We start from the raw sequence: 25,551 nt of genomic DNA, 5'->3' as shown, positions 1-25,551 counted from the left end.
TCCCAAGAAATTTATTCGGTAAAATGAGTAAAATTGGTAGAAAAGGATTATTTTTTATAAATTTTGATTAATATTGATATTTTGATGAAAAAAGGATATTTATTGATTGTATTAATTAACCGTAGGAGGAAAAAGATGTAGGGATTTTAAGGTTAGGAGTATTAGATGGAAAAACATGCGCAATGGATACTGCGCATCTCCCTTCTTCTAAGTTTTTTAGTGTTAAAATTTTCAGATAGATCATGGCTGTATGTACAAGGCTTTAGTCCACAGTACGTTGCCAATGTGTCGTGAGTTGTGTTCAACCCATGACTATAATAAGAAGAAGAAGTAGTGTTAAAATTGATTTTCTGATACTAAACTCACAGTAAATGGTTTTACAGATTAGAGTAAATATTTATTTATATTTACGTTATATATTTATTGTTTCTTTTCGGAAAACTAAACAAAAGGAAATTTTATTTTCAAAGTTCGCTCTCCATTGGTGGGATTTGAAATTTGATGTTGGCTAAACTGCATAGTGAAGGAGCTATGTCATTTCCGGTTGAACTGAGAGAGGAACGCTTGCGCGTCAAAGATTCTTTTCGCAGTAAATTGCTTATTTCGTGTATATGTGTGTTGTGCTGCAGTGTGTTTTGTGCTTGCTTGTAACAACAGACAAATGAACTCGACGACATTAAGTGCAAAAGTAACAGTTGTTTGTGAAATTAGAACTGCATATTTGCAATACTTAAAGTATAGAGAAACGTGAGATTAATTGACGAATATTGTGTTTGTTCAAGTGCAACGTCTTTAAAAAAGAGGCCGAGCTGTGGCCCGGCGGAATTACACGATGGAAACTGCCGATCTTAATGGCGGGAACGCCGAGGTGGCGTGCGAAAGTTCTAACCTAGAAACTGTCGAGGAACAAATAGAAAAACAATCTGAAGGAGAAAAACCAGAAGAAACTAATGAAATCGAACAAGAAATAAATGGTGATACAACGGATTTATCAAAAAGTGTCACGTCACCGACGCGAAGAACTTTGCGTAAAACCAAGGCCAATTCGACAAGCAACGTCGAAGCCGTCGTCGAGAGTGACGCAAAACCCAAAATGAAGGGATGTAAACGAAAACTTTCAGATCCAGAAATGAATTCAGAGGAATCACTCGATTTCACCGGCTTTGATAGTCGTTATTTTGATAATTCCGATACGGGAAATTTAGTTCTTCAAAAACTAATTGGTAATTAATTATTTGCACTAGATATTCATTGATCACGAATGGGAAAAAAATGATTGTGGCAGTAAATTTTTTATTGAAAAAACAAATTGTTTTGATTAAATGTTTAAAAGTTGTAAACTTCTATGTTTAATCCTTTTTTTTATTTTTAATACAAAAGAATTAATGTTTTTGATCCAATATACCTAACCTATAAAAATGTTAAGTTTATAAATTTTAGATTTGCTTTTGTTTAAAGTCATCTTCCTCTTTACTCTTGTAAGAAAAGAAGACAATTTTATTTACTTAAAATTAATTAATTGCCATAATTAAATAAATCATTAATTACAAATTTCTTCTTCAATTTTTTTTTATTGATGTGGCTTCGAATAATATTTAAAATTAATTAATTTTAAGTATACACAAATTAGAGAGTGTTAATTTGAGAAAATTGTTTAATTTTTAGCTGAAGTAGAATTAACAGTTGGTACGAAAGCAAAACGTGGTCGTCCATCTCGAAAGAGTATAGCGATCGACAGCAAACAAGACGATATTTTAAATGACGTACGTGAAATTATGTCCGCCAAAGAGCCTGAACCGATGGATGTTGTGAATAATATTGAATCTGATGTACCTCAACCGAAGTTTGAAGAAACACTTAGTAAATCGTCAGTTTCAACTGTAAATAATAGTACGCCGAATGTGTCTGCAAAATCAAAAGCAAATCGACCATTAACAGCAATAACTCCCTCGACACCAGTGGGAAAACCAAAAGTCGACTTATCAAATCCTGCTTTTCTAGAGCCATTTAAAAGTGGTTGGAAACGAGAATTAGTTCATCGTGGTGCTGGAAGTGAAGCTAATCTCAAAAAGGTGGCTGATATCTACTATATCACGCCACAAGGAAAAAAGATTAGAAGTTACAAAGAAATCTCTGGCCATTGTAAGTAATCTTTTCATAAAGTTAATTTTTTAAAAGAAAATAATTAAAATAGACTGAAATTATAATTATTACCTAATTACATAATTACATTTTTAATTCAATTACGGAAACTTGGGAATTAGTAAATTATTACACACATTTTTAATAGTTTCTAATTAAGTAACATAAAAAGTAAAAAATCATTTGTTTAATTATTTCTACAGTGACGGCGAGTGACAATTTGACAGTGGAAAATTTTACCTTCCATAAGGACACCCTTGGCTTGAATGATCCCGAAAAGGAAATTGTTCGAACAGCCAGAAGAGGAGGACCAAAGGTAGATTTTTAAAAATTACCAAAAATAGAAAAGAAGTTTTTTTTCTCGAAAAAGAAATTGTTTTGTTAACAATTTTTTTCTATAGGATGCCACGCCAGTAGGGAAAACTGCTGTTAAAAAAGTAGCTGCCTCTCCTGCTGCTGTCACTGTCGCTAAGAAAACGCCAGCGAAAAAAGCAGAGAATCTTCCAGCACAAGTATCAACACCAGTGGTGGCTAAATCCAGTCCCGCTAAATCAGTTGGAAGACCACCGAAAAATACACCTGCTTCACAGAAAATTAAACCTGTGAAGAAAACGCCATTAAAAAGTAGTTTTTTCTTTATAAATTTTATAATTTTAATAATTTGTTGACTTAGTTTGATAATTTATCGTATTTATTTATTTTTCTATGTATTGATTAATCTGTTTATTTTTCTACTTATTGATTTCTTTATTTATTCTTCTATTCACTGATATCTATTATAATTAGTTGAAGAGTTTTTTAGAATTTTTATTTATTTATTTTTTTTTCTTTTTTTTTTTTTGATTGCAATTTTATTATTTCTTTGCGAAATTACTAATTGTACAATAATTGTTTTAGAAGAGACGAAACAAAAGCAATTGGATCAAAAACAATCTTCACCTGCGCCTGTTACCGAATCTAAGGAAAATGAGTTCTCGCCTGCAATAAGTTCTCCAGCAACTAAACGAAATCAACAGGCAATTGAGAAAACTGTTTCGCCGAAAGCGAAACGACCACTAAAGTAAGTCATTCTTTATTACAGATTAATCAATCTCTGCATAATTTACGTATATTTTATTTGAAAAAATATCATTGATGTATTTATTTTTTAGATTTTAATTTATTTTAGTATTTGTTTTAGAGACGGTTTATTTCAAACCGTATTATCAACAAAAGGCTCGCGTGTAGGAAACTTGTAAAATATAGTTTCCTTAAATTAATACTATTAAGTTAATTTTACATTAAATTAATATTATTAAATTAATTTAGCATTGAATTAATGCTATTAAAAGACAATTTTTTTGAACTTTGAATAATAACAAGCATTATTTGAATAAGTTTAAAGTGGGTTAACAAAAATTTTATTACTCGAACTTTTCTTTAAATTTTGTCACATTCAAATTTAAATTATTTTTATTATAAATTCTTATTAAAAGATTATTTTGTTAAAACCATTTTACAAAAGTATAATTTAATAGAATTGATTACGTTAATAGGTAATAAATTAAGTATATTCAATTATTCTTGTGTAAACTGTAAACGCAAAAGAAAAGTAGGTTTTATTTATTAATTATTAAGAAAAATAGTTTCATGAGATTAATTTCAAGTAATTTTAGTTAAAAACAAAATTAAAATTACATGTGCTATTCAGTTTGCATTGTTTTATTCAAAATTTATTAACAAAAACCACTAATTCTATTTTCAAGTCAAAGAAATTAGGAAATTCAGGGAAAAGCCAGGGAATTTTACCAAAGGTACTAGAAGAAGTATTAAATTTCTAGAATTGATAAAAAAAATTCTGATTTTTAGTATCTATCAATCTTTAAAAATATTAAAAACATTAAATTCTTCTTGGGTTTTTTTATTTAAACTTCTAAAAGTTTTTTTTTAACTTCTAAACTTTGAAATTACCATGAATTTTATTACAAAATCTTAAATTTTTCTATTTTTGCTTATAATTGAACTTTACAGAATATGAAATTGAATTTATTTTAAACCAACTTTCATAAAAGTATTTAGTGAATAATTAATAATGTAATAATATATAGTGAATCAAAATATTTTTTAGAGTCAGGGAAAAAGTGAAACTTCTGTTTGCACATCAGAAAAAAAATCGAACTTTTGTAAATCTTTTTACAAGAGTTTAGAAAAGGGAATTTTTTTTTGGAATCGACTAAGAAGAACATTTTAATCTTTAATAAATAAAATTAAAAATGACATGTTTGAAGATATTATGATTGAGTACAAAACTAAATTTTTATTTATTAAGGTCCGAAAAAACAAAAATTTCTTAATTTCTAACTAATTTATTGCTTATTATTATAATTAAATATTACATTTAATGAAAAGAAATTTTTTTAATAGAAAACTTGTTAATATTTTTAAGTTCAAGAAAATACTTTTAAAGCATTAAGTTCATTTTATTTTTAGATTTGTTTACGATAAAATAGCATGTATTTGGAAAGTTCTTTACAAGTGCGTCTTTTACTGCTAACACGGTTTGAAATAAAATGCTCCATAATTTTTTTTAGATTTATTGCATTTTTAATTTAACTTAACTTAATAGATTTATAAAGAAATTGTTATTTGAAGCAAAATTTTTAATTTCCGTTCCCTCTTACTTCACAAAAAAATAATATAATGATAATAATCCAAATAACCAACCACAACTTCACTTTCATCACACTCAATTTTAAATACAAACGGAACCTGTTGTCCCTTTTCCCTATCAACGCACATCTTACAGGGCCAAAGTTCTGGAACCGTGTAGTCTACGATGTTCAACCAGCATGGGCCAAATACCCAGTTTACAATGCTCAGTCTGCCTTTGTCTTTATCATCCCGAATGTGTTCACGTCGTCGAATATGCAGGCTGCGATTATGTTTGCGAGGTACGAATTCAACATTTTTTCAAATAAAGAAAAAAATACAGTTTATCTTGAGAATCGACTGTATTTAGATTAGTTTATATTTAAACTTATTTTATCTTTAAACGATTTGTTCCCATTTCTTTTCTCTTTATTTTTTTGTTATTATAACGAATTTTTAAACTTTGTGGAATTATTTATTTCTTAAAGAATAATTTTTTTCTTTATAGAATTGTCGACAAGACACGGACGAAACGGCAATGCAACAACAAACGCAAAATTCAACGCTAACACCACCTCCATTAATACCAATTAGTATGATAGGTACATCAAATATAAAAGCAAAACATTCAGGTAATATTGCACCCCCAAAATTACAACGTATACCAAAGTCCGATGGTACGGATGCACATTTACGAATTATTTCGAAACATTTAAAATCAGGTCCATGTCAAACGGCAGTAGCACTACCACCACCGCCTACTCCCACTCCTCCCCCTGCGTCTCATTCAATTGCACAATCCACGGAGAAAAAAGAAGCAGCGTGGTTCAATAAAAATGACAATGATTTTCGTCTCAACAGTTATGATGGATCGGTACCAAAACCTGCACAAAATATTGCGACAATGGCCGGCAAACGATATATAATAATACCAAAAAATAATTCCATGGCAGTGCAACCGGCAATCACTGTGAAACAGGATAAACTCACCGATAAAACACCAGCATTGCCAATTAATTCATCAACCGACAATACCGTTTCAAAGGAGGAAACTACACAAATAAAGGAATTGACGCCGATCGTTGAACAAAAGGAAAAAACAATAATTGATAATGAAGGTCCGAGTGAGACGTCAATGGAAATTTTTAGTGATAATCAAAAGGAGAATGTTAACGAAGATCTTGTAGAAGATTTGAAAAATATTTCGCACGAGATTTCTAAAGATGTTCAGGAAACTGGTGAGGCGGGAAAAGAATTTTCCACTCCAATGGAAATTGAATCGAATGAAATGAATTTCCCGGTGGAGGCAAGTGATAATGGTAAATTGTCTGAAATTGTGAATTTGGGGAGGAAGAAATTGAAAAAAGCGGTTGGAAAAAATCGAAGAGGAGTGCGAAGTAAATATTTATCGAATGGTACAACGCAGAAATTGGTGGATGAACGTGCATCGTCGGGAATTCTTAATATCGCGAGAGCTGGATTAAAGTGAGTAGTTGTTATTTTATTTTTTTAGTTTCCCCTTTTTCCTAGTGATTTTTTTTTAAAATCGATTTTAAATTAACTCTTTTTTGAGGTTTTGGCAGTTGCTTTGTACATATTGTGTTTTATCAGTTGTTTCTTGTGAGACTGTAAAAACGCAGAATTCTTACTTCAATAGAGCACTTATTTTCTAGTTTATGATTTTTTATCCGCACTCATTATTACGAGTTGGTTTTGTTTTGTTTTTTTATTGATTCATCGCTTGTTTTATTTATTTTTAATATTTGAAAAAAGAAAGCATTTTTTGAAAATGGTTCAAGATCTGCGGAGAATTTTCCATTAAATCAATTTTTAATTTTTTTTGACTTAAATTTCAAAAGAATTTTTTAATTAAAATTTTTAATACATTTTAGTAATTTATTAACTATTGCTTTCTCATAGGAAGCTTTGTTTTTTGAATACGTAACTATAACTGAGTGAAATAGTTAAAATAAATAAACATTTTGAAATTCTATAACTATGTTAAGAACGACTTTCGTCACTCATTGCATTTCTTTTAAACAAACAAATATTTATCATTTCTCAATACTTGACGTAATATTATTATGACAAATTTTCAATTAGAAAAAAAATTCTTTCATTTAAAAGTTCATAACTTCAGGAACATAAGTAAATTAAAACAAAGTTTTTAAATAAAAATTATGTAATTCTTGTAAAATAAAATACGTAATGCTCGCTTATACTGAAATTTTTGAAAATTTAATTCTTAAATTAGTTTTTAAATCGAAAATAAGTTTTCACTTGTTTCAAATATATTTTTAATAATCTAGAAATCTTTGTTACATTTAATTAAAATTGTTATGCAAATTTTAATTAACTAAATGCTCTTAGCAGTGAAAACTGTTTCACAAATTTCAGTTTATAACTGGAATTTTCGAATATTTTTTTGCACTATTTTTTTTTTTTTTTAATTTAACAAGTAAAAATTCTTCTGTTGATGACTTTTATAATTTATTTTTCCAATTATTTTAATAAATTTGTAATTTTGAATTTAATAAGTGAAACTCTTCGGTTGACGAATTTCAAAAATTTAATTTTTCTCTATTAAACAGATTTGTAATTTTCAATTTAACGAGTAAAAAAATCTTCTGTTGACGAATTTCAAAATTTAATTTTTCTCTATTATTTAAACAGATTTGTAATTTTCAATTTAACATGTAATTTTTCTATTGTTTAAATAGATTTATAAATCTTATTTTCCAGAACAAATTTTTTTTTACTTATTCAGTTCAGTATTATTAAAATTCTACATTACAAATTTTATTAATTACATTATTTATTTGTAATCGCCATAATTAGATAATTATTTAATTAAATAATAAAAAAATTAGTTAATCCCTGTTAAAAATTTTGCAATGAATGGAAGAAATTCAAAAATTCTCCGCAGAATCGATGCCTCGATTTTTTTCAATAGAATAGATTAAAATTAGTCGGGTAAAATTTATAAAAATTTGTTTATATGTGCAAATATAAAAATCTCCTTTAAAAAAATGAATTTGATTTAAAAATCGAAGCACACTGCCTCAGCTTCGAAATATTTTGCCAAAATTTCTAAATCCTAATGAAAATAAATTAATTTTAATGAAAAAAAATTTTTGTAGTGTCAATGTAAAGTTTTTTAATTTCAGTTATTTGAATAATGTACACAAGTTATAATTTATTTATTAAAGTCATTGATTTTTGAATGTAGAAACTATTTATTGAAAATGTATATAAAAATATTGCATTAATACTACAATTATAAGGAGTGAATGATAAGTGCTTCACTGAAAAAATCTAATTCATTTTTACTTTTTATATTTACAGATATAAAGACAATGTGCGAGCTGAAAAAAAAACAAAACATTTAGTGCGTTTTCCTATCAATTTTCCACGATTCCCTCTATCCTTAATTTCTCATTAACACGCTTTTTTTGTTTATTCTTTAATATTCAACGCTTCTTGTTGATTTTTATAAAATATTTAAAATTAATCTAATGGAATTGACAATATTTTTTAAAATACTTTTTTTTAAATTTAAAAATTTTTTTTGTAGAGAAAACAATTTTAATATTAACAATTCCTTTTTTTCTTCTATTTACAGAAGGAAGCAAGTACAAGCGGAAACGGAACAACGGCAAAATTTTATGGTATCAGTTTGCGCTGGTTATCATGCATTATCAAAAGTCTTTCAATATTTAAAAGTACAAGAATTATTGAGAGTTGGTCGTGTTTGTAAAATGTGGCGTGATCTCGCTGCACATCCGTCATTGTGGAAAACAGTGAGAATGAAAAATAGTCAAGTAACCGATTGGAATGGTTTCGCTGAAACTCTAAAGAAAAGTGGAACACAATATTTAGATTTAAGAAAAATGATTGCTTCCGGTGAATCTGAAGCGATGTGGAGAAATTTTGCCGCTGTTATACCACGTGTCAATAGTCTCGTTAAATTGGAATTTTGTCGTTGCACGGAAATTGGAGTTGAGGAAGTCATTAAAAATTGTTCACAATTGGAAGTTTTAATAGCCCTTATGATCAAATGTGAGACATTGAATTTAGAATCATTGGGAAATCTCAAACGATGTCGTGAATTAAGACTGAAATCCTTGGGAGGAATGTATTTGCAGGATGATCTCTCGTCTATAAAGGAATGCACTCATTTGACCTATTTGGTGAGTATACAAGAGAAATTTTATTTTTCCTTTCTTGTAATGTATTTCTCTTTTTTTCACAAAATTTATTTTTCTTCAAATTAATATTTTTATTTGAGTATTTTTATATTGATTATTTAGGGTTGTCACAGGTCAGGGAAATCAGAGAAAGTAAAATTGATCAGGGAAAAGTCAGGGAATATTATCCAAAGTACTGGAAAAATATCCAATTCAGCAGCCTTTGAAAATATTGGAAAGATTTAATTTAATTTCAAATTCTTTCTATTTCTAACAATAATAATTAAACTTTACAGTTGTGAAATTGAATTTATTTTAAATAATAAAATAAAAAAAGTATTATTTACAAATTATTTAATTTTTGAAGAATTTCAAATTCAAAATTTAAAAAATCCAACTTTGATAAAATTCTTCGAAACAATTCAATTATTTTCAATAAATTTAAAAAAAAAATTTTTTAAAAGAATTCAATATTTTAAATAAATTTTAATAAAATTCTGTACCTATATAAGAATTGGATTATTTTCAATAAAATTTTAATTAAATTAGTAGAAAAAATATATTTTCATTTTTCAATTATTTTCATGCACATAATAAAATTCTTCACAGAAATTCAATTATTTTTAATATAATTTGCAATTTCTCGAAAGAATTCAATTATTTTTAAACATTTTTATAAAATTCTTTATCAGAATTCAATTTATTCTCAATGCAATTTCAATTAAATTTCTAAAGAAAATTGAATTATTTTCAAAAAATGTCCATAAAATTCTTCAAAATAATTAAATTACTATACCTATTCAAAATTTTAATAAAATTGTATGCAAAAATTAAATTATTTAAGATTCGAAATTATAAAAAGTTATTAAAATTACAAAAAGAATTATACAAAATGGTATTGAAATTTATAAAAAAAATTTATCTTTTAAAATAGAAAAAATTTCAAATATTAACGCAAAATTGTGGAAATTAATTAATTTCTAAATTTCTTTTGCAATCATATTATCACAAAATATATTCTCTAAATTTGAATTAGTAAAAATTGAAACAAAGTAGAAGAAAAGTGATATGAATTTTCTAAAAATTAATTTTACGTAGAACAAGACATTAAAATAAATAAAATTCTGTTTTTCCTAGAAAATAAAATTTAAAAAACCGTACTTTACATTAATATTAATTTGTTTTTCTACAATAATTTATGAGTAACTTTAAATATTTATATTATTAATATAGATTGAATTTCAAAAACTTTCTAACTAAAGTTTTAGAAAAGTTGAATATTTAATTTTTAATTTTAAAATTCTAAAGAATTTAGTTTTTTGAAACATTTTGTTTCAAATTTTGTTGAACTAAGTATTTTTGAGTATAAATTTAATTGAAAAATTTTCAAATTATTGAAATTTCATGAAATTGAATTGTAAATAAGTGGATTTAAAAAATATGTTTGGTTAACTTTTTGTTTCTTTAAATAAATAATTGAATGCTAAAGTAACTTTCTCAAAAATTATTAAAAATATTTGAATTTTAGATTATAATTGAATTGATGTCTTGAAAATGATTTTGAAAAAGTTACAATATCAATTTTTATAAATTATTGAATTTCAAAGGATTTACAATTTTTTAGTCCTAATTTATGTGGAAAAATAATAATAATTATTATATATCTATTTAAAAAAAAACTGTTGATGTTCCGAATAATTTTACAATTAGAGATATATACAAAAATAAATGTATTTCAAACATTTTTTTATGTATCTGATTATTTTTAGAATTAAAATATTCTTTAGGGTCAGGGAAAAATAAAATGAAATTTTTGTGGTAACCCTGATTATTTTAATATTGAATAAAATTTAATTAAAAATTATAATATTTTTTCTCCACAGAGTCTCACGACAATTAAAGATCTCGGTCAAAAGAAACTCGATGCGTTACAATTTCTAGTTAATTTAGAAACACTTGAACTAGGCGATTGTACTGATTTTCCAGAAACTTTTGGAAAAGAAGCCCTAGTGAAATTAAATAAATTAGAGCGATTAAGACTGGAAAAGGGACAAGGTTCATGTTCAACATTCGACATATTGGATGGCGCTTCAAAAATAGAGAGTTTAAGTCAATTGGAACTTGTTAATTTCGATGTGAAGAATGGTTTTGACAAATTTTTGGCAAAATGTACAAATATCAAAAGATTATTAATAATACCGACGTATATATCACAATCGGCAACAACAAATAATATGGTACTTGCCGGTGTCATTGAATTATCGCAAAATTTAACGCATTTTGTTTGGGGTGTCACCTTAGAATTATTACGAGTCACTGAATTGTTTGTCGATCAATGCAATCAAATGAATAAAACTGTTAGCGGTGACTCGATACCAGTACTGAAACCAGTACCGTGCTTGAAATTAATTCAAGATAATGTCGATGATGCGGACAGCAAAAAAGGTAAAAAGAAATTAAAATACTTTTCTTTTATTTGGAAAAATCATTTTTTTTCTAATTTGTAAAAATTTTCTTTTATTTTAAGAAGACGATAACAAACAAGCGAGTGGATCGAATCCCCAGGTGGACATTTTGCCCATGTCGCAATTACAAAAACTCTTGCTCACCGCATTACCGAAGACAAGAGTGAAGATATTGAAAATTCCTTTTAATGCAACGTGGAGGCAGAATATTTCCGACACAATTTCTCAATAAGGATTTTTCTTTTTAAAATAAAGAAAGAAAAAAATCTAATAATTGTTGTGAACATTTTTAACAACAACTATTAACTGTGCAACTTTTATCTGATACTTTGTCCCAATCATTTTATTTGAAAGTGAATGTGTGTGAAAATTATCGACAAAGACGGATCAAATAAAAGCTTCATCAGATGCAGAGGTACTGCTTAGTTTCAGGTAAATTTTAACATTTCAAAAAAAGAAAGAAAATCTGTCATTTAAAGAACGTCCAATTGCATCGACAGTGAAATTTATTACTTTTGTTTAAAATCGAACAATACGATAAATATTTATCAGAAATTTTGCAGTAAGATTATATTTAGACGTTAGATTGTATAATATTATGAAATATTATATATATTATAATAGTTCTAATTATTGTTTGGGTTTTAACGCTGCAAAGAAGTTACGGGAGAAATTATATTTGGTAACTTGATAAATTTTGTAAAAAAAATACATAATTGAAATGAGGGATATCTAAGAAACCCAGCGATGTACTAGGACACTTTGAAGAAAGAAAAAGAAAATTATATTTATATATATATATATATATATATATATATATATATATATACAATCAAATATATATATAAAAATCTCATTGTTATCCTAGAATGACTGAGAGGCTTTGTAGAATATTAGATGCATTTCTTAATAATTAGATTTAGATTTTTCTGTAATTTTCAAAATATCTATACTCTTTTTTTTAAAAAGAAACATTAAATTCTGTGAAGAAAGAAAATATATATAAAAAAGTAAAATATATATTTCTTTACTGAGATTCCTTTGCAGCGCGGAAATTCTTAGATTCCCCCTATTTTTTTTTTTGTTTTGTTTAAACGAGTTTTTATTTATAAAAAACATTCAGGAAATTCTAGGGAACATGAATTTTGGCATTAATAGAATAATTTATTAATACTTTTTATTAGATTAGCTTGAAAACTAAATTATTACCGTTTTATTTATATAAAAATTCTTAACACTTCTTGTCTCATTGAGCATTCTCTTCAACGAGATGTTTTAAACAATCAAAAAAAAACTAAATTATAATAATGAGCATGTTTTTTTTAAAGTAATTTAGATAATTATTTTTTTATAATCGTTAATTTAATTTCTTAATAAACATTTTGTTCACAAATTTGAAATTTATAAAATGAAATTATTTTAATTACAAAATTATTTTAGTGTGTTTAGCATAATTTTTATTTTTAAACATTTCTAAAATAGATGCGTAAACATTTGAAATGTAAAAAAAAAAGAAAATACAGTTACAATATTTTATAATTTAAAGATAATAAACAGTTATAAACTGTTTCTAGTGTTGTTTATTGAAAAAAAATGGAAACTAAAATATTTATTGTAATATTTTTTAAATAATCTATTTTTGTAGACACAAAATATAATGCGTCTTTAAAAGATTGGATTTTACGAAGATAATAAATTTTCATTTACTAGAATGAATATTAAATATTGTTATTTTTTCGTTTTTTGTTAATTATAATGAATTGACATTCTCTAGAATTTCTTAAATGCTCCCTTACTCGGTGAAGGGCAAGAATTTTCTCCTTGTAATTTGAATTTTTTCAAAAAAAAAAAAAAAGAAAGAAAATTAATGTCAAGAGAACAGAGAACTGTGAAAAGTAAAAAGATGAAAAAACGAAAATTATTTTTGTAAAGTAGAATTTAATTTAAAAAAATAATTTTTATTTTTTTATCTTTTTACCAAATTGGAAAAATGAAATTTTTTCGAAAAACAACTGGAATTTTTTCTTTTTGACATTATTTTATTTTTTTTTTTTTGAAAAATTTAAATTATCTTGATAATATTAACATTATGTATAATATTTATGCACATTTATTAATGATGTACAATGTTTCAATAATTTGTTTATAATAAATGATGCAGATGTTTCCAAAAGGTACTAAAATCGTATTAAGTCTTTTTTTCACTAATTGTGTAAAATTTTAAACGCATAGTTTAAATTATAAACTGTGACAAGAATTTATAAAATAAATATTATTTAAGAAAATTTAAGATTAAATTAAATTAAAATTTTAACTTAGTTTTTTAATTTAATTTAAATTAATCTTTAACCTGGAAATTATTTATGAAATTAAATTGATGGTTATTTGAATTAAATTTAAAAATTAGTTAAGTTAAAATTTTAATTTCAATTGCTTTACTTTGAATTTTTATAAATACTTTTAAAAAATAAATAAATAAAATTAAAAAAAAAGAATATAAAATTAGAAATTCAGTTTTTTAATTTGACAATAATATATAAGAGGAATTATAAAGTAGAATTAAAAATAAAATAACAAAGTAAAAATATTAAAGATTTCATCCGTTTTAACTTGCGATAGTAGAAAGTATTTATTTACTTAAAAAGTAATTATTATAAATAAAAATCCCCATTACTTATTGATTAGATGTCATATTTATTAAATTCAAAAAAGAAATAATTGGGAATTATTTCTAAAATTTGTAAATTAAGTAAATAAAATTATTCTCCATAATTCCGTTGTAAATAATTGTTATTATCAGAGATTTTTATATTTAATTTTTTTTAAATTTCTCGTTCTTTGTCACAATGAATTTTCTTATTGGCTATTTCAAAATTTGCGCGCGAATAAACAGTCAATGAGCGTGCGACTACTGTGGAAATGCACCTTAATTCTATTCCCGCGCAAACTTGAAGTAGCCAATGGGATGGACTCTTTAGAGATGTGCGCCATCTACTTTAAAATGGCGGACAGTTCTTGGAACTAACGCTCAAAATGAAAGTTGCATTGTTTGTTCTTGTTCATCAGTTCATTTAATTTCTTTAATTAATAGAAGTACAGCATTAAGTTAATGATATTCCATAAATAGAATAAAAAGTGAATGAAATAATTAACATTAAGCGATTTTTTTGCTATCGAACATGTATTATTGTTCTGGAAAGTGTTGGAAGAAGTATGCAAATTAAAAACTCGTGTTTCTAACCTTCAAAAGTACAATAAATAAATTCGTAAGTATTCGCAATTTTAAGAATAAAGAAAATTAAGAGAATGAATTATAAGTAGAAAATTTGTACATTAGATTACTTTTATTAATAATAGAGATAAATATTAGACAGGGACATTCTGTTGTTGCAAAATGAAAATTATTACAGTTAACAAGGTTAACTTTGCCTTTAAAGTTAGAAATTTTTTTTTAGATAAAATTAAAATGCTTCAAATTACTATTTTCAAAATAACTTTTTTTGCACAAAATTTCTAAAAACTGTGAAACTTTTTTTCTCTATAGGAAATGGATTGTCAAATACGATTAATTATTTATAATAAGAATTCCGTTTATGACGATCTTATTGTAATGACACACTGTGTAATTTCAAACAAGAAGATTGATGAAATTACCAAAAGCGAAAGCTACTTCTGTGATGATAGTTTAACGAAACAAAAAAAAGTATTTTCAATTCCTATGAATCAAAAGGGTCTTAGTTCATATTTAGTGTCCGCTTATGTTTCAAATTTGCGGAGGTCCGATATTTTTAGAAAATCTGCGCTTAAAATCTTACAATTATTCCTTATGAGAAATACATTCTCGCAAGAAAATGGGATTGTCTTAATGAAATTGAGAAATCCAAAGAAACATTTTATAGATTATGCTTGGTGAGTATGATTTTAGTATTTAATTTTCTAAAATATTTTTTATATTTATTCGAAATTTATTTTCTAATTTATTGAAATTTAATTATTTAACTTATTTTTAATTTCTTAATTTGTAGGAATGAAAGAATAACTCAAATGGCGGCAGAAAAATGCGAAATTGAACACGCAATGTCTTGGTTATCGACTTTAGGAGGAGCTTTTTCTGCCTTAGGAGAGGAAATTCCTCATTGCGTAAGATATAATTTTTTCTAAAATAATTTATTTCGTTTTTTGCGAAGCGTACCTCGACTTTGATCTTAAAGTCAATATTTACGCTTATGGCTCGAACTAGTAAAAGTATTTAAAAATAAGGACTTTACGGACTAATTACTGACAAAAATAAAACCAGTCCGAGTCAAATAAGAGAACATTTTACTTAGAACTATAAATTAAATTTTCTCATAACTATAAAACATGAAGATATAGATCACTCCGAGTCTTCGACTCGGAGTAATCGATTTCAGAGAAGAATTTAATGATTTTTAAAGATAATTGAAATTTCGACGAAAATTTAAAAAAAAATTTGAACATAATTGAATTTTTGCGAAGAAATTTATAAAAAATTTGTAAATAATTGTGAAATATTCCTGTGAAATTTTTATTATTTAAGAAAATCAAATATTTGCGAAGAATTTTATTAAATTTTTTTTAAATAATTGAATTTCTGCGAAGAATTTTATTTTTTTGAAAATAATTGAATTTCTGCAATCATTTGTAATGTTTCTAAAATTCTCCATATTATATTGTACAATTTACGAACTTTTCATCCTTTTTCAATCAAATTACGGACTTTTCGGACCTTTTTTTTTTTAAAAAAAAACTGTCTTTTACGGACTTGAAGCAAATTTACGGACCTAGTTCGAGCCCTACGTCTATTATTTCTATCTTGATAAGAAATTCCGATACGAAATAAAGAAAAATTAAGATTTCTATCGATTTTCTTCTTCATACAGGCGGAAGTAGCTGGAAAAATATCATTAAAACAATTTAAGTTGGCTTATCGTTTAGGCGATCCAATTTTGGTTGCTCGATGCAAATTATACGCAGCTTTGAGTTTAATTCAAAGAGGAAATCTTAAGCTACCAAAACAAATGTTAAGAGACATCTTTCGATTTGCCGTCAATGAAAAAGATGTTCGTCTGCAAAATATGTGTAAAGGAGTGTGGGCAAAATTAAAATACTACCACGACAGGAGGAAACAATTAAAATCTTATTAACTATAAAAACTTTCTAGGTAGCCAATTAAAAAAAAAACATTTGAACATATTTCTCTATTTGTATACATTTATAAACCAAAAAATAAGTTTTTTTTCCTTATAATTCGATTATTGAAAACTTGAAAAATAAAATTTCTTTTTGGTTCTAAAAAAATAAAACATCAAGTTTAAAGAAAATTCTTTTATTATAATCAAAGATTTTTCATAAAAGTACACTATTCATGGCAATGGATTTTCCTTTACTTGGTTATCGTCTATAGTCATCCAAATAAATGCAATTATCATTAATGATTAATAATGAGTGATTTAATTGACAATCAATCTTTAATGTTAATTAATTTTAATTAACACTATGAAGTTAATTACGATAATTATTAATTAACATTAATGAATGAATCGCGATTATTGTGTCACGACCATTAAAATAATGATCATTTAATGATAAAATTAATCAAGTTTCATGCATTATGATGGCACGATTTTTTTTTTTTTGTAATTGATATCTCTTTGAGTTTATGTTTATTTGCTTACAAGTATTTAATAAAAAATTTCTTGTATATAATATTCTTAATGGTAAAAATTGTTCGAGTCGATATGAACGGAATATTGGAATTAATAATTAAAGGATTATGATTAATTGATTTTTTTTGCAAGCTATATAAATGTTTATATAGAAAAGAATTAATATCAAAATTGATTTTTATATTTTTGTTTCAGAATTATATAAAAAACAGTGAGCGTGTGTTTGTGGGGTCAAATTACGAAAAATGTAATTTGTTCGTTTTGTTTTGAATAGACGGATGATAGCTTGATATTTTTTTCTAAAAAAATGTGTCTGTCTTATTTAAATCAACATGGCGTTCGAAATACTTGTTACATTCTTTTACTGAGCGAGAGTTCCCATTGGATCCCATGCTGGCAATACAATGGGTTCCTGTTTGAAAACTTCGAGAACATTTTCAGGTACGAATTTTTTATCTACAACAACTTCAAAAACAAATTCTTTAAACCAGTCAATTGTACAAAGTTGATAGCCCTTTTCGCCGTAATCTTTACCCCAGGAATTTTCAATGCGGAATTTCGTTGGTTTTTCTTCCTTCTGAAAAAGAGAAATTCATTTTTCCATTAATACTCTCTTCATAAATTTATAAAGAGAAGAAAAAAAACAAATTCTAATTTAAGAATTAAATAAATAAATAAATTTATGAGAATATTTGTAAACAAAATTTTACTGTTTCTATAATTTTCTTTTACCGATTCTACAAATAGTTTCAAAAAAATGCCACAACTTCAAAAATAAATTTTAATGAAATTACAAATTCGTGGTTTTCACTTTCTTGGTGAAAAATAAGAATCATTCATAATATTATTAACCTCCTGCTCAACACTTTGATGATAATATTGCCATGTGGTTTGTGGTTTTTGGAATTTATTCTGTCTTTATCTCTACTGACGTTTCAAGTTTTTTTCAGTAAACAATAAATCATTAAAGTAAACTATTATTTGGATTAAAATTCTTTGAAGATAATTGATTTTTTTAAAGAAATTAATTTAAAAATTGTAAAGCAATGCTAAATATCGTCAAATTTTATTCAAAAAAATTTTATATTTTGGAGAATTTTATTACAATTATTTAAAAATAATCATGTTTTTGAAGAAAAATGTGAGAAACTTTTAAGAATGTTTTGAAGATTTCATTTGATTTTGAATTTTGGACGATTTTTTGTACTTTTAATCGGCTAAAAAACAAATTTTTTACGTCTTAAAGACGATCCGAGGCCTGTTATTATATTAACTATATTATAACAATTAATAATAATAATAATAAATATATTTATTTCAATAGAAAATTGTGCCATTTCAGAAATTTTCATAAGAAGAATCATTAAAAGAAATAGAGAATCATTAGAAAATGTATATTGAAATTATTTAATGAATAATTTTATAAAAATATTTTTCAAAATGAATTGAATTTTAAAAGAGTTGCTTTTACAATTTTCAGAAATAGATGAAACTTAAAAAGAATTTTTATTAAAAACACAGAAAAATTGAATTTTTGAGAAGTTACAAATAGTTGCAGAAATTCAATTATGTTCACAAATTTTTTTTTAAATTTTCGTAAAAATTTCAATTATCTTCAAAAGTAATCAAATTCTTCTCCAAAATTCAATTATTTTCAAAAATTTTAATAAAATTCTACGCAAACATTTAATTATTTTCATTATTAATAAAAATTTCGCAGGAATTCAATTATTTACAAATTTTTTATAAATTTATTCACAATAATTCAATTATTTTCATAAATAATAAAACTCTTTTAAGGAAATCTGAATTGAATTTCTAAAAATAAATAAATTTTATTTTTCATAAATAATAAAACTCAACGCAGAATTTCAATCATTTTTAATACAATTTTAATCAAGTTCCTCGAAAAATGTAATTTTTTTTAAAATGGTATTTAAATTTCTCAAAAGAATTTAATTATTCAAAAATTTGTTCATAAAATTCTTTAAGAGAATTTAATTTTAAGAAACATTTATTTATTCAATAAATTATTTTTTTTTTTGTTTTTAACTAATTGAATTCTCGGAGAATTTTTTTAATAAAAATTGATTTAAAAATTAATTTGTTAAAATTTCAGATAATTGAATATTCAATTATGTTCAAATTTTTTTTTTATAAATTCTCGTCGATTTCTTCATGTTTTATAATAATATTTTTATAAATTGTTGAATTTCATAAAGGCTTAAATTTGAAATTTCTGAAAATCTTAATTCAGAATTTTAGGATCAGGGAAAAAGTCAAAATTTTTCCTGGAAATCAGGGAAAAACAAAATTAAATTCTTGTGGCAACTCTGGATTTTGATTTTTCGTTATTTAAATTATTAACTAAATAAATCTGTTGATAATATTAAATTTGTAGAAATTAAAAATAAACGAATTAAAAAGAAAGTGAAAAAAGTGCAAAAAATAAAAAAAAAGTACGAAAAGTAAAAGAAAGTAAAAAAGTAAAAAGAAAATATTCAACGAAGAGTAACCAAATACAACCGACCTACCTGAAAATAAATTCTATAATCGATTTTTTACAAAGAGGGTGGAGAAAGAGAGAAAAGGAGAAATAACAATAAAAACATTTAGAAACTTACGTCTACGCTTGCTCCGGTAAAGACCATGGCATGAGTCATCATCGAATCCCCATAAAGCAGTCTATCAGCTTTCGAAAGTGTTATTTGCAAATCGGTTCCAAGAAGTGCCTCGTAATTATGAGCCTTTAAATCGTTGAGTCCCTGTTTTGAGGCATAACGCTTGGAAACTTCACATCCAAACCAAACGGGCTCATTGTTCTTTATACTATCAACACATAATTTAATAAGCAATTCGGGAGTTTGATTATTATATAAAACGCGACCGCCTCCCCAAACATTACCCAAACAATCCAATGTATAAAGTTTTTCAAATGGATTTGATGGTCTTGGGTCAGTAACAAGGCAAACCTTCTCGTCAACATCAAAACATGGTTTCACATATTTCTCATAAAATTCAAGTGGCGTTATTGGTCCAGTACTATTGAACACCTTTGAGGTTGTATAATAGTCCCATGTTATTGTTTCCGATGGAATTCCAAGGCAAATGCCAACTAATTTATAAATAATTGCCATTTGCTCGCGAATTTTTTCTTGCACCTCCTTGTCTGATGCCTTATTTTCCATTAATGTTCGCAATACTTTTGCAAATTCACGAAGTTTTGTCTTTAACATTCCATTGAGACGTGCACTCGCTTCACTTGTTGTCGATTCTGGGAAACATGACTTTGGTACGACACCGTACTTTTTGACTATGTTCACTATCATGTGCCATTGACCGCCATCGATCAATAAATCGTTGTTCAATAAAAATGACACTAATCTTCCGCCAACTTCCTCGCCACGTTTTGCAGTTTCGACAACGTTTTGCAGAAAATAGTTGCAACGCTCGATCTGCGAAAATTCATTCAAAGCAAAAAAAAATTAGTTACTATAGTCATTTTAGAAAATTATTAATTATTAACTATATTAATTATTTTATTTTTAGAAAATAAAGCAAAATATTATTCTGAAAAAATGTTCTGTTACATTTATTTACGAATTTTTTTAATTGCAAAATTATTCAAAAACATTAATAACTTCTATTTTAAATAAATATTTAATTATTATTATTTTTCCATTGGAATTAAGATTTTCAAAAATTTCAAATTCAAACCTTTTTGAGATTAACTTAAAAAATATTTGTTGTAAAACATAAAGATATCTCCGATAGATTACTCCGAGTCTTCGACTTGGAGTGATCAATTTCTTCATTTTTTATAATACTTATTAAAGATGATCGAGAGATAAAATAATTATTTCATATTATAAGAATATTGTTACTGTAACTTCTTCAAAATTATTTTCATATTCAATTATTATCTAAAATTTTAACTAAAATTCGTTTTTAAATAAATTCTTATTAGAAAATTCTACAATAATTCAATTATTTAAATACAAAAGTAAATAATTTATTGAATAATTCAATGCTTCTTAAAATTCAATTCTTATCAAGAATGTTATCAATAAATTTTTTAATAATTGAATTCTTTAGACGATTTTTAATAAAATTTTTAAAAATAATTATATTTTTGAGAAATTTGATTGAAATTGTATTAAAGATAATTGAAATTCTAATTATAATTTTTTAATGATTTTTATTATTTATGAAAATAATTGAATCCCTGTAAACATTTGATTATTTATGAAAATATTTGAATTAAATTGCGAAGAAAATAATAAATTTGTAAATAATTGAATTCTTGTAAAATTTTTATTATTTATGAAAATTATTAAATGTTTGCATAAAATTTTTTTAATTAATTGAATTCTTTTGGAAAATTTCAGTAAAATGGTAGATATTGAAAATCATTGAATTAAAGTAAAATTTTTGAAAATAATTGAAATTTTGAAAGGAATTTTATTAAAATTTTTGAAAATAATTGAATTTTAGAGAAGAATTTAATTATTTATAAAGATAATTGAAATTTCGACGAGAATTTTTAAAAAATCTTGAACATAATTAAATTTTTGCGAAGAATTTTATTACTTTTGAAAATAATTGAATATTCAATTATCTAAAATTTTAACAAATTAATTTTTAAATAAATTTTTATTACAAAATTCTACGAGAATTCAATTATTTAAAAACAAAAATAAATAGTTTATCGAATAATTGAATGTTTCCCAAATTTAAATTCTCTGATGAGTTTTATTATATTTATGAAAATAATTGAATTTTGAAGAAGAATTTGATTATTTATAAAGATAATTAGAGATTTTAATGAGATTTTTTTTTAATTTTGAACATAATAATAATAATTTTTCTAACAATTTACGTTTGACTGATCTAAATTATGCAAATTTTTGTCCTTGTTATTTTTAAAAAAAATTAGAAAAATTGTTAAAAAATTATGATTAAGAAATAGAAAATATTGTCAGTTAAAAGTATTCAAATTCAATTATTTCCAAAAATTTACACTATAATGCTTTTAATATTAAATTATAATCTAAAATGTTAACTAAAATTATATAATATTCCATTATAAATGAATCCCTTTGAAATTTTTATTATTTATGAAAATAATTAAATATTTGAGTAGAATTTTTTTAACTTTTTTTTTAAATAACTGATTTTTTTTGGAAAATATTATTGAAATAGTAGATATTGAAAATAATTTAATTGACGAAAAATTTTGAAAAACTTTTTTTAAAAATGATTGAATTGTTACGAAGAATTTCATTAAAACTTTTGTTAAGAATTAAAATCTTTTAAGAAATTTAATTAAAAATGTATTGAATATAATTATTAACTTCTAATAAATAAATTATTTCAGAGTTTTTTAAATTAATTGAAATCTTTCGTCAAATTTTAATAGCATTTTTAAGAATAATTACATTTTTCGAGAAATTCGATTAAAACTGTATTAAAAATGTCAAATTTTTAGATGAGTTTTATTATTTATGAATAATTGTAAAATTTTTTATTATTTTTTAAAATAGTTAAATTATTGCGAAAAAATTTATAAAAAAATTCGTAAATAATTCTGGGAAATTTTTATTATTTATGAAAATAATTAAATATTTACAAATAATTTTATTATTTATAAAATTAGTCCATTTATTTACGAATATTGTAAATGCAACTCTTTTAAAATTCAATTAATTTTGAAATATTTAAGTAAAATTATTCATTAAATAATTTATTTAAGTAATAATTTTATGATATTAAGTTCTTCAAGAATTAAGTTATTTAAAAAGAAACTATTGTCAGGCATAGAAAAATTTGAAGGTTTTATATTAGAATTCGTAGTAATTTCATTGTTTATGAATCAAACAAAAAAGACATCAAAATTGAGAATTTTCTTATGAATTCGGAAAATTCAATTTTTTCCAGTATTTTTAATAAAAATGAAAAGAATTAGAATTAAATATTTTTAAATTCTATTATTTTTAAAATTGCTTATTTTATTTAAAAAAATAAAGTAAGAAGTTAGCCGCGTGCGAATTGTTGCAAGTTTAAATTCTAAATTGTTAAAATTTTCATTGTATTGTATTAGAACTAAAAAAGAGAAATAATATTCAAACCTTATCCCAGAAGAAAAGATAGGATTGGCTGAATTCAAATTCCTCCAAACTGTATTTCTTCATAAACGGCGATCTCACAACATTTAAAAATGCAAATAGCCAACAACGTCCAGAACTTTTTTGCTCAGTAATTGGCTTCCCTTCGGGATCAATTTTATAGGTGAACACATGATTACTATTTTGAACGACTTGCCTCGATATGCAAGCCTCAGATGGATTTACTTTTGTGCAGACATTCTGCGCGGCAATATTTCTTGGATCATTGTAAAACTCTTTATAAAGTTTCTGCAAATAGTCTTCCGATAGAGCGCCGCCTAAAAAAAAAGAAAAAACATTAAAATTCATTTACAAAACAAAAAAAAAAATGATAAATGGAAATTTGTTTTTTTTTCAGAAAAAATGGACTTTTATTTTTTAGATTAGATTAGATTTGTTGAAAATATTTTTCTCCTCCAATCTTTTTTCACTGTGGAGTTTTCAGTTCAAATTCTAAATTCCAAAAGGTCTTGAATTACATGAGACCTTTGGATACCTGAATCTTTTCACAAACATCCATCGGACTCCTTTAGGGATAATCCGGTTACTGTGACAAGTCAATAAGCGAAAAACGAATATTTTTCGGTTAGATTATTTCTTCTTTTGTAAAATACTTTTTTCCCAAAAAAAAAAGAATTCAAAATTCTCAAAATACAAAATTTTTAAATATCCCTTTCTTCGTTTTCCTTTTTGGAAATGTAGAAAATTATCAGAGTCGACCGAAAATTTTGTGACTATTGATTTAAAGTTAAAATATATTTTTTACAATGGTGTTTTTAACTTTAAAAAAAGCAAAATAGTAACGAAATAAAAATTGCAATTATTAAAATAATTAACACATTATTATTGAAGTACATTAATAATACTGTGAAAACTCCAAATATTTAAAAAAAAATTCCTTTGAAATAGAAAATATTTCAATATTTTCGAAAATAAGTCATAAACATTAAATTTTATGAAAATAATAAAAATTTTAAGTGAAATATTAACATAAATACATTTTAATATTGAAGTAAATTAATTAAAAATTGTTAAGTAATATAATATAATATTAAAATATAAATATTATTAATTCTATTGAAATACAAAAATTAAGTAATATAAAAAGAATAAAAATTTAAAGTTAAATATTAAAATGTATTTATTTAATTTTAATATTGACAATAGAAGAAATTTGATTCTTTTGTTTTGAAAATAAAATATGAGTGATATTTGAACACCAGAGAAGTTTTTTTTAAAGAATGCAATCACAAATGAAATCTTGGGTATAAATGTAGTTATTTATAGAAGTATTAACACTACATGCCTTATCAATTTACTGGATTTAAATTATGTTTGAAAAAAGACAAGTAATAGATTTATACACTTCAGGAGAAAAAATAAAAAAAAATGCATTTTTTTAAATCCCACGGAAGAATTCCACAATAACACTTCAGTTGTACAATTTCTTTTTTTTAACCAAATACAAATAATATTTTTGAATCAATTTTCAACTTTTATCAGTTTTACAATAAAAAAAAACAAAGCACTGAATCTTTTAAGAAAATATTTTTTTCAAATGTCAAAATTTAACAATTTTAATCCTATTTTTTTTATAACAAAATTATTCAATTAAATAAATTATTATTCAGACACAAAAAGAGTGAAGATTTGAGTAAAACTGTCTTATTTTTCTCAGTAAATAATTATGGGCGTTATGTCAAAAACTGATAAAACAAAGAAAAAAATACTATTGACTTGATAATATTATTGGCGAAAGATGAAAAAAAAATTCCAATTATTATTTTTTCTATGTTTTGTGACAAAAAAAGAAATAAGAATGATGAATGCAAGTGAAAGAAAATAAATAATGCTTTTTTTGTACTCACTGCAACTCATTTTGTTAAATCGAGGAAAATGGTGGTGAAGTGAGCGTATGTGAACGACTCCAAAACCCAAGTGAAAGCCGTGCTCCAGATGACTGAGATGACTCCAACGAATGACCTGAACACAACTGCGCATGTGTTGCATTAACATCAGGAGAATAATATAATGCTCTGAAAATTTTATGACTGCAGAAATACACCGTGAAAAAAAATTTTTAGTTTAAATATTTTTTTTAACGTTCTTTTATTTTTTTTCGTTTAATTTCGCTCTTTTTTTAAGTACCTCCCAGGGATTTCTTTTTCTTCTAATTTTGAATAGCTCATTTACATTTACCGAAAAAAATGTGAAAAAAAAGAAGAAAAAAACAAGCAATCTAAAATCTACTTTAAAACCGACCCAAACCGACAATGCT

The 25,551-nt window shown here is 24.6% G+C and overlaps 3 protein-coding genes across 6 annotated transcripts; 2 read left to right on the top strand and 1 right to left on the bottom strand.

The window, feature by feature from the left end:
- Window positions 1–609: 609 nt before the first annotated feature.
- On the top strand, window positions 610–12,549 carry LOC122498306. Of its 4 annotated transcripts, XM_043606010.1 has the most exons (11): window positions 612–1,223; window positions 1,666–2,142; window positions 2,346–2,458; window positions 2,544–2,766; window positions 3,040–3,202; window positions 4,928–5,072; window positions 5,279–5,402; window positions 5,493–6,255; window positions 8,393–8,960; window positions 10,841–11,402; window positions 11,485–12,549. In XM_043606010.1, the coding sequence occupies exons 1-11, from the start codon at window positions 833–835 to the stop codon at window positions 11,652–11,654; spliced, it is 3,699 nt and encodes a 1,232-aa protein (XP_043461945.1). In that variant the 5' UTR covers window positions 612–832; the 3' UTR covers window positions 11,655–12,549. The 4 variants fall into 4 exon arrangements, with proteins under 4 accessions (XP_043461937.1, XP_043461932.1, XP_043461926.1 ...); XM_043606002.1 differs by having other exon boundaries at window positions 610–1,223; window positions 3,043–3,202; window positions 5,279–6,255; XM_043605997.1 differs by having other exon boundaries at window positions 611–1,223; window positions 5,279–6,255; window positions 11,488–12,549.
- A 1,887-nt stretch (window positions 12,550–14,436) lies between these two features.
- Window positions 14,437–17,437, top strand: LOC122498301 (uncharacterized protein F58A4.6). Its single transcript, XM_043605984.1, has 5 exons — window positions 14,437–14,688; window positions 14,967–15,331; window positions 15,448–15,562; window positions 16,324–16,604; window positions 17,305–17,437. Exons 2-4 carry the CDS (start codon window positions 14,970–14,972, stop codon window positions 16,585–16,587), a joined length of 741 nt encoding a protein of 246 aa, XP_043461919.1. The 5' UTR covers window positions 14,437–14,688; window positions 14,967–14,969; the 3' UTR covers window positions 16,588–16,604; window positions 17,305–17,437.
- Window positions 16,754–25,298, bottom strand: LOC122498282 (bleomycin hydrolase). Its single transcript, XM_043605968.1, has 4 exons — window positions 25,142–25,298; window positions 23,238–23,551; window positions 19,734–20,564; window positions 16,754–17,686 (listed from the first exon to the last, which is right to left on the bottom strand). The coding sequence occupies exons 1-4, from the start codon at window positions 25,287–25,289 to the stop codon at window positions 17,471–17,473; spliced, it is 1,509 nt and encodes a 502-aa protein (XP_043461903.1). The 5' UTR covers window positions 25,290–25,298; the 3' UTR covers window positions 16,754–17,470.
- Between the last annotated feature and the right edge of the window lie 253 nt (window positions 25,299–25,551).

This window comes from Leptopilina heterotoma, unplaced genomic scaffold, assembly GCF_015476425.1.
Source record: "Leptopilina heterotoma isolate Lh14 unplaced genomic scaffold, ASM1547642v1 Lhet_10, whole genome shotgun sequence".
In the NCBI taxonomy this organism is placed as follows: Eukaryota; Metazoa; Arthropoda; class Insecta; order Hymenoptera; family Figitidae; genus Leptopilina; species Leptopilina heterotoma.
The sequence above is the reverse complement of the archived record's forward strand: the minus strand, read 5'-3'. Positions and strand labels throughout refer to the sequence as shown.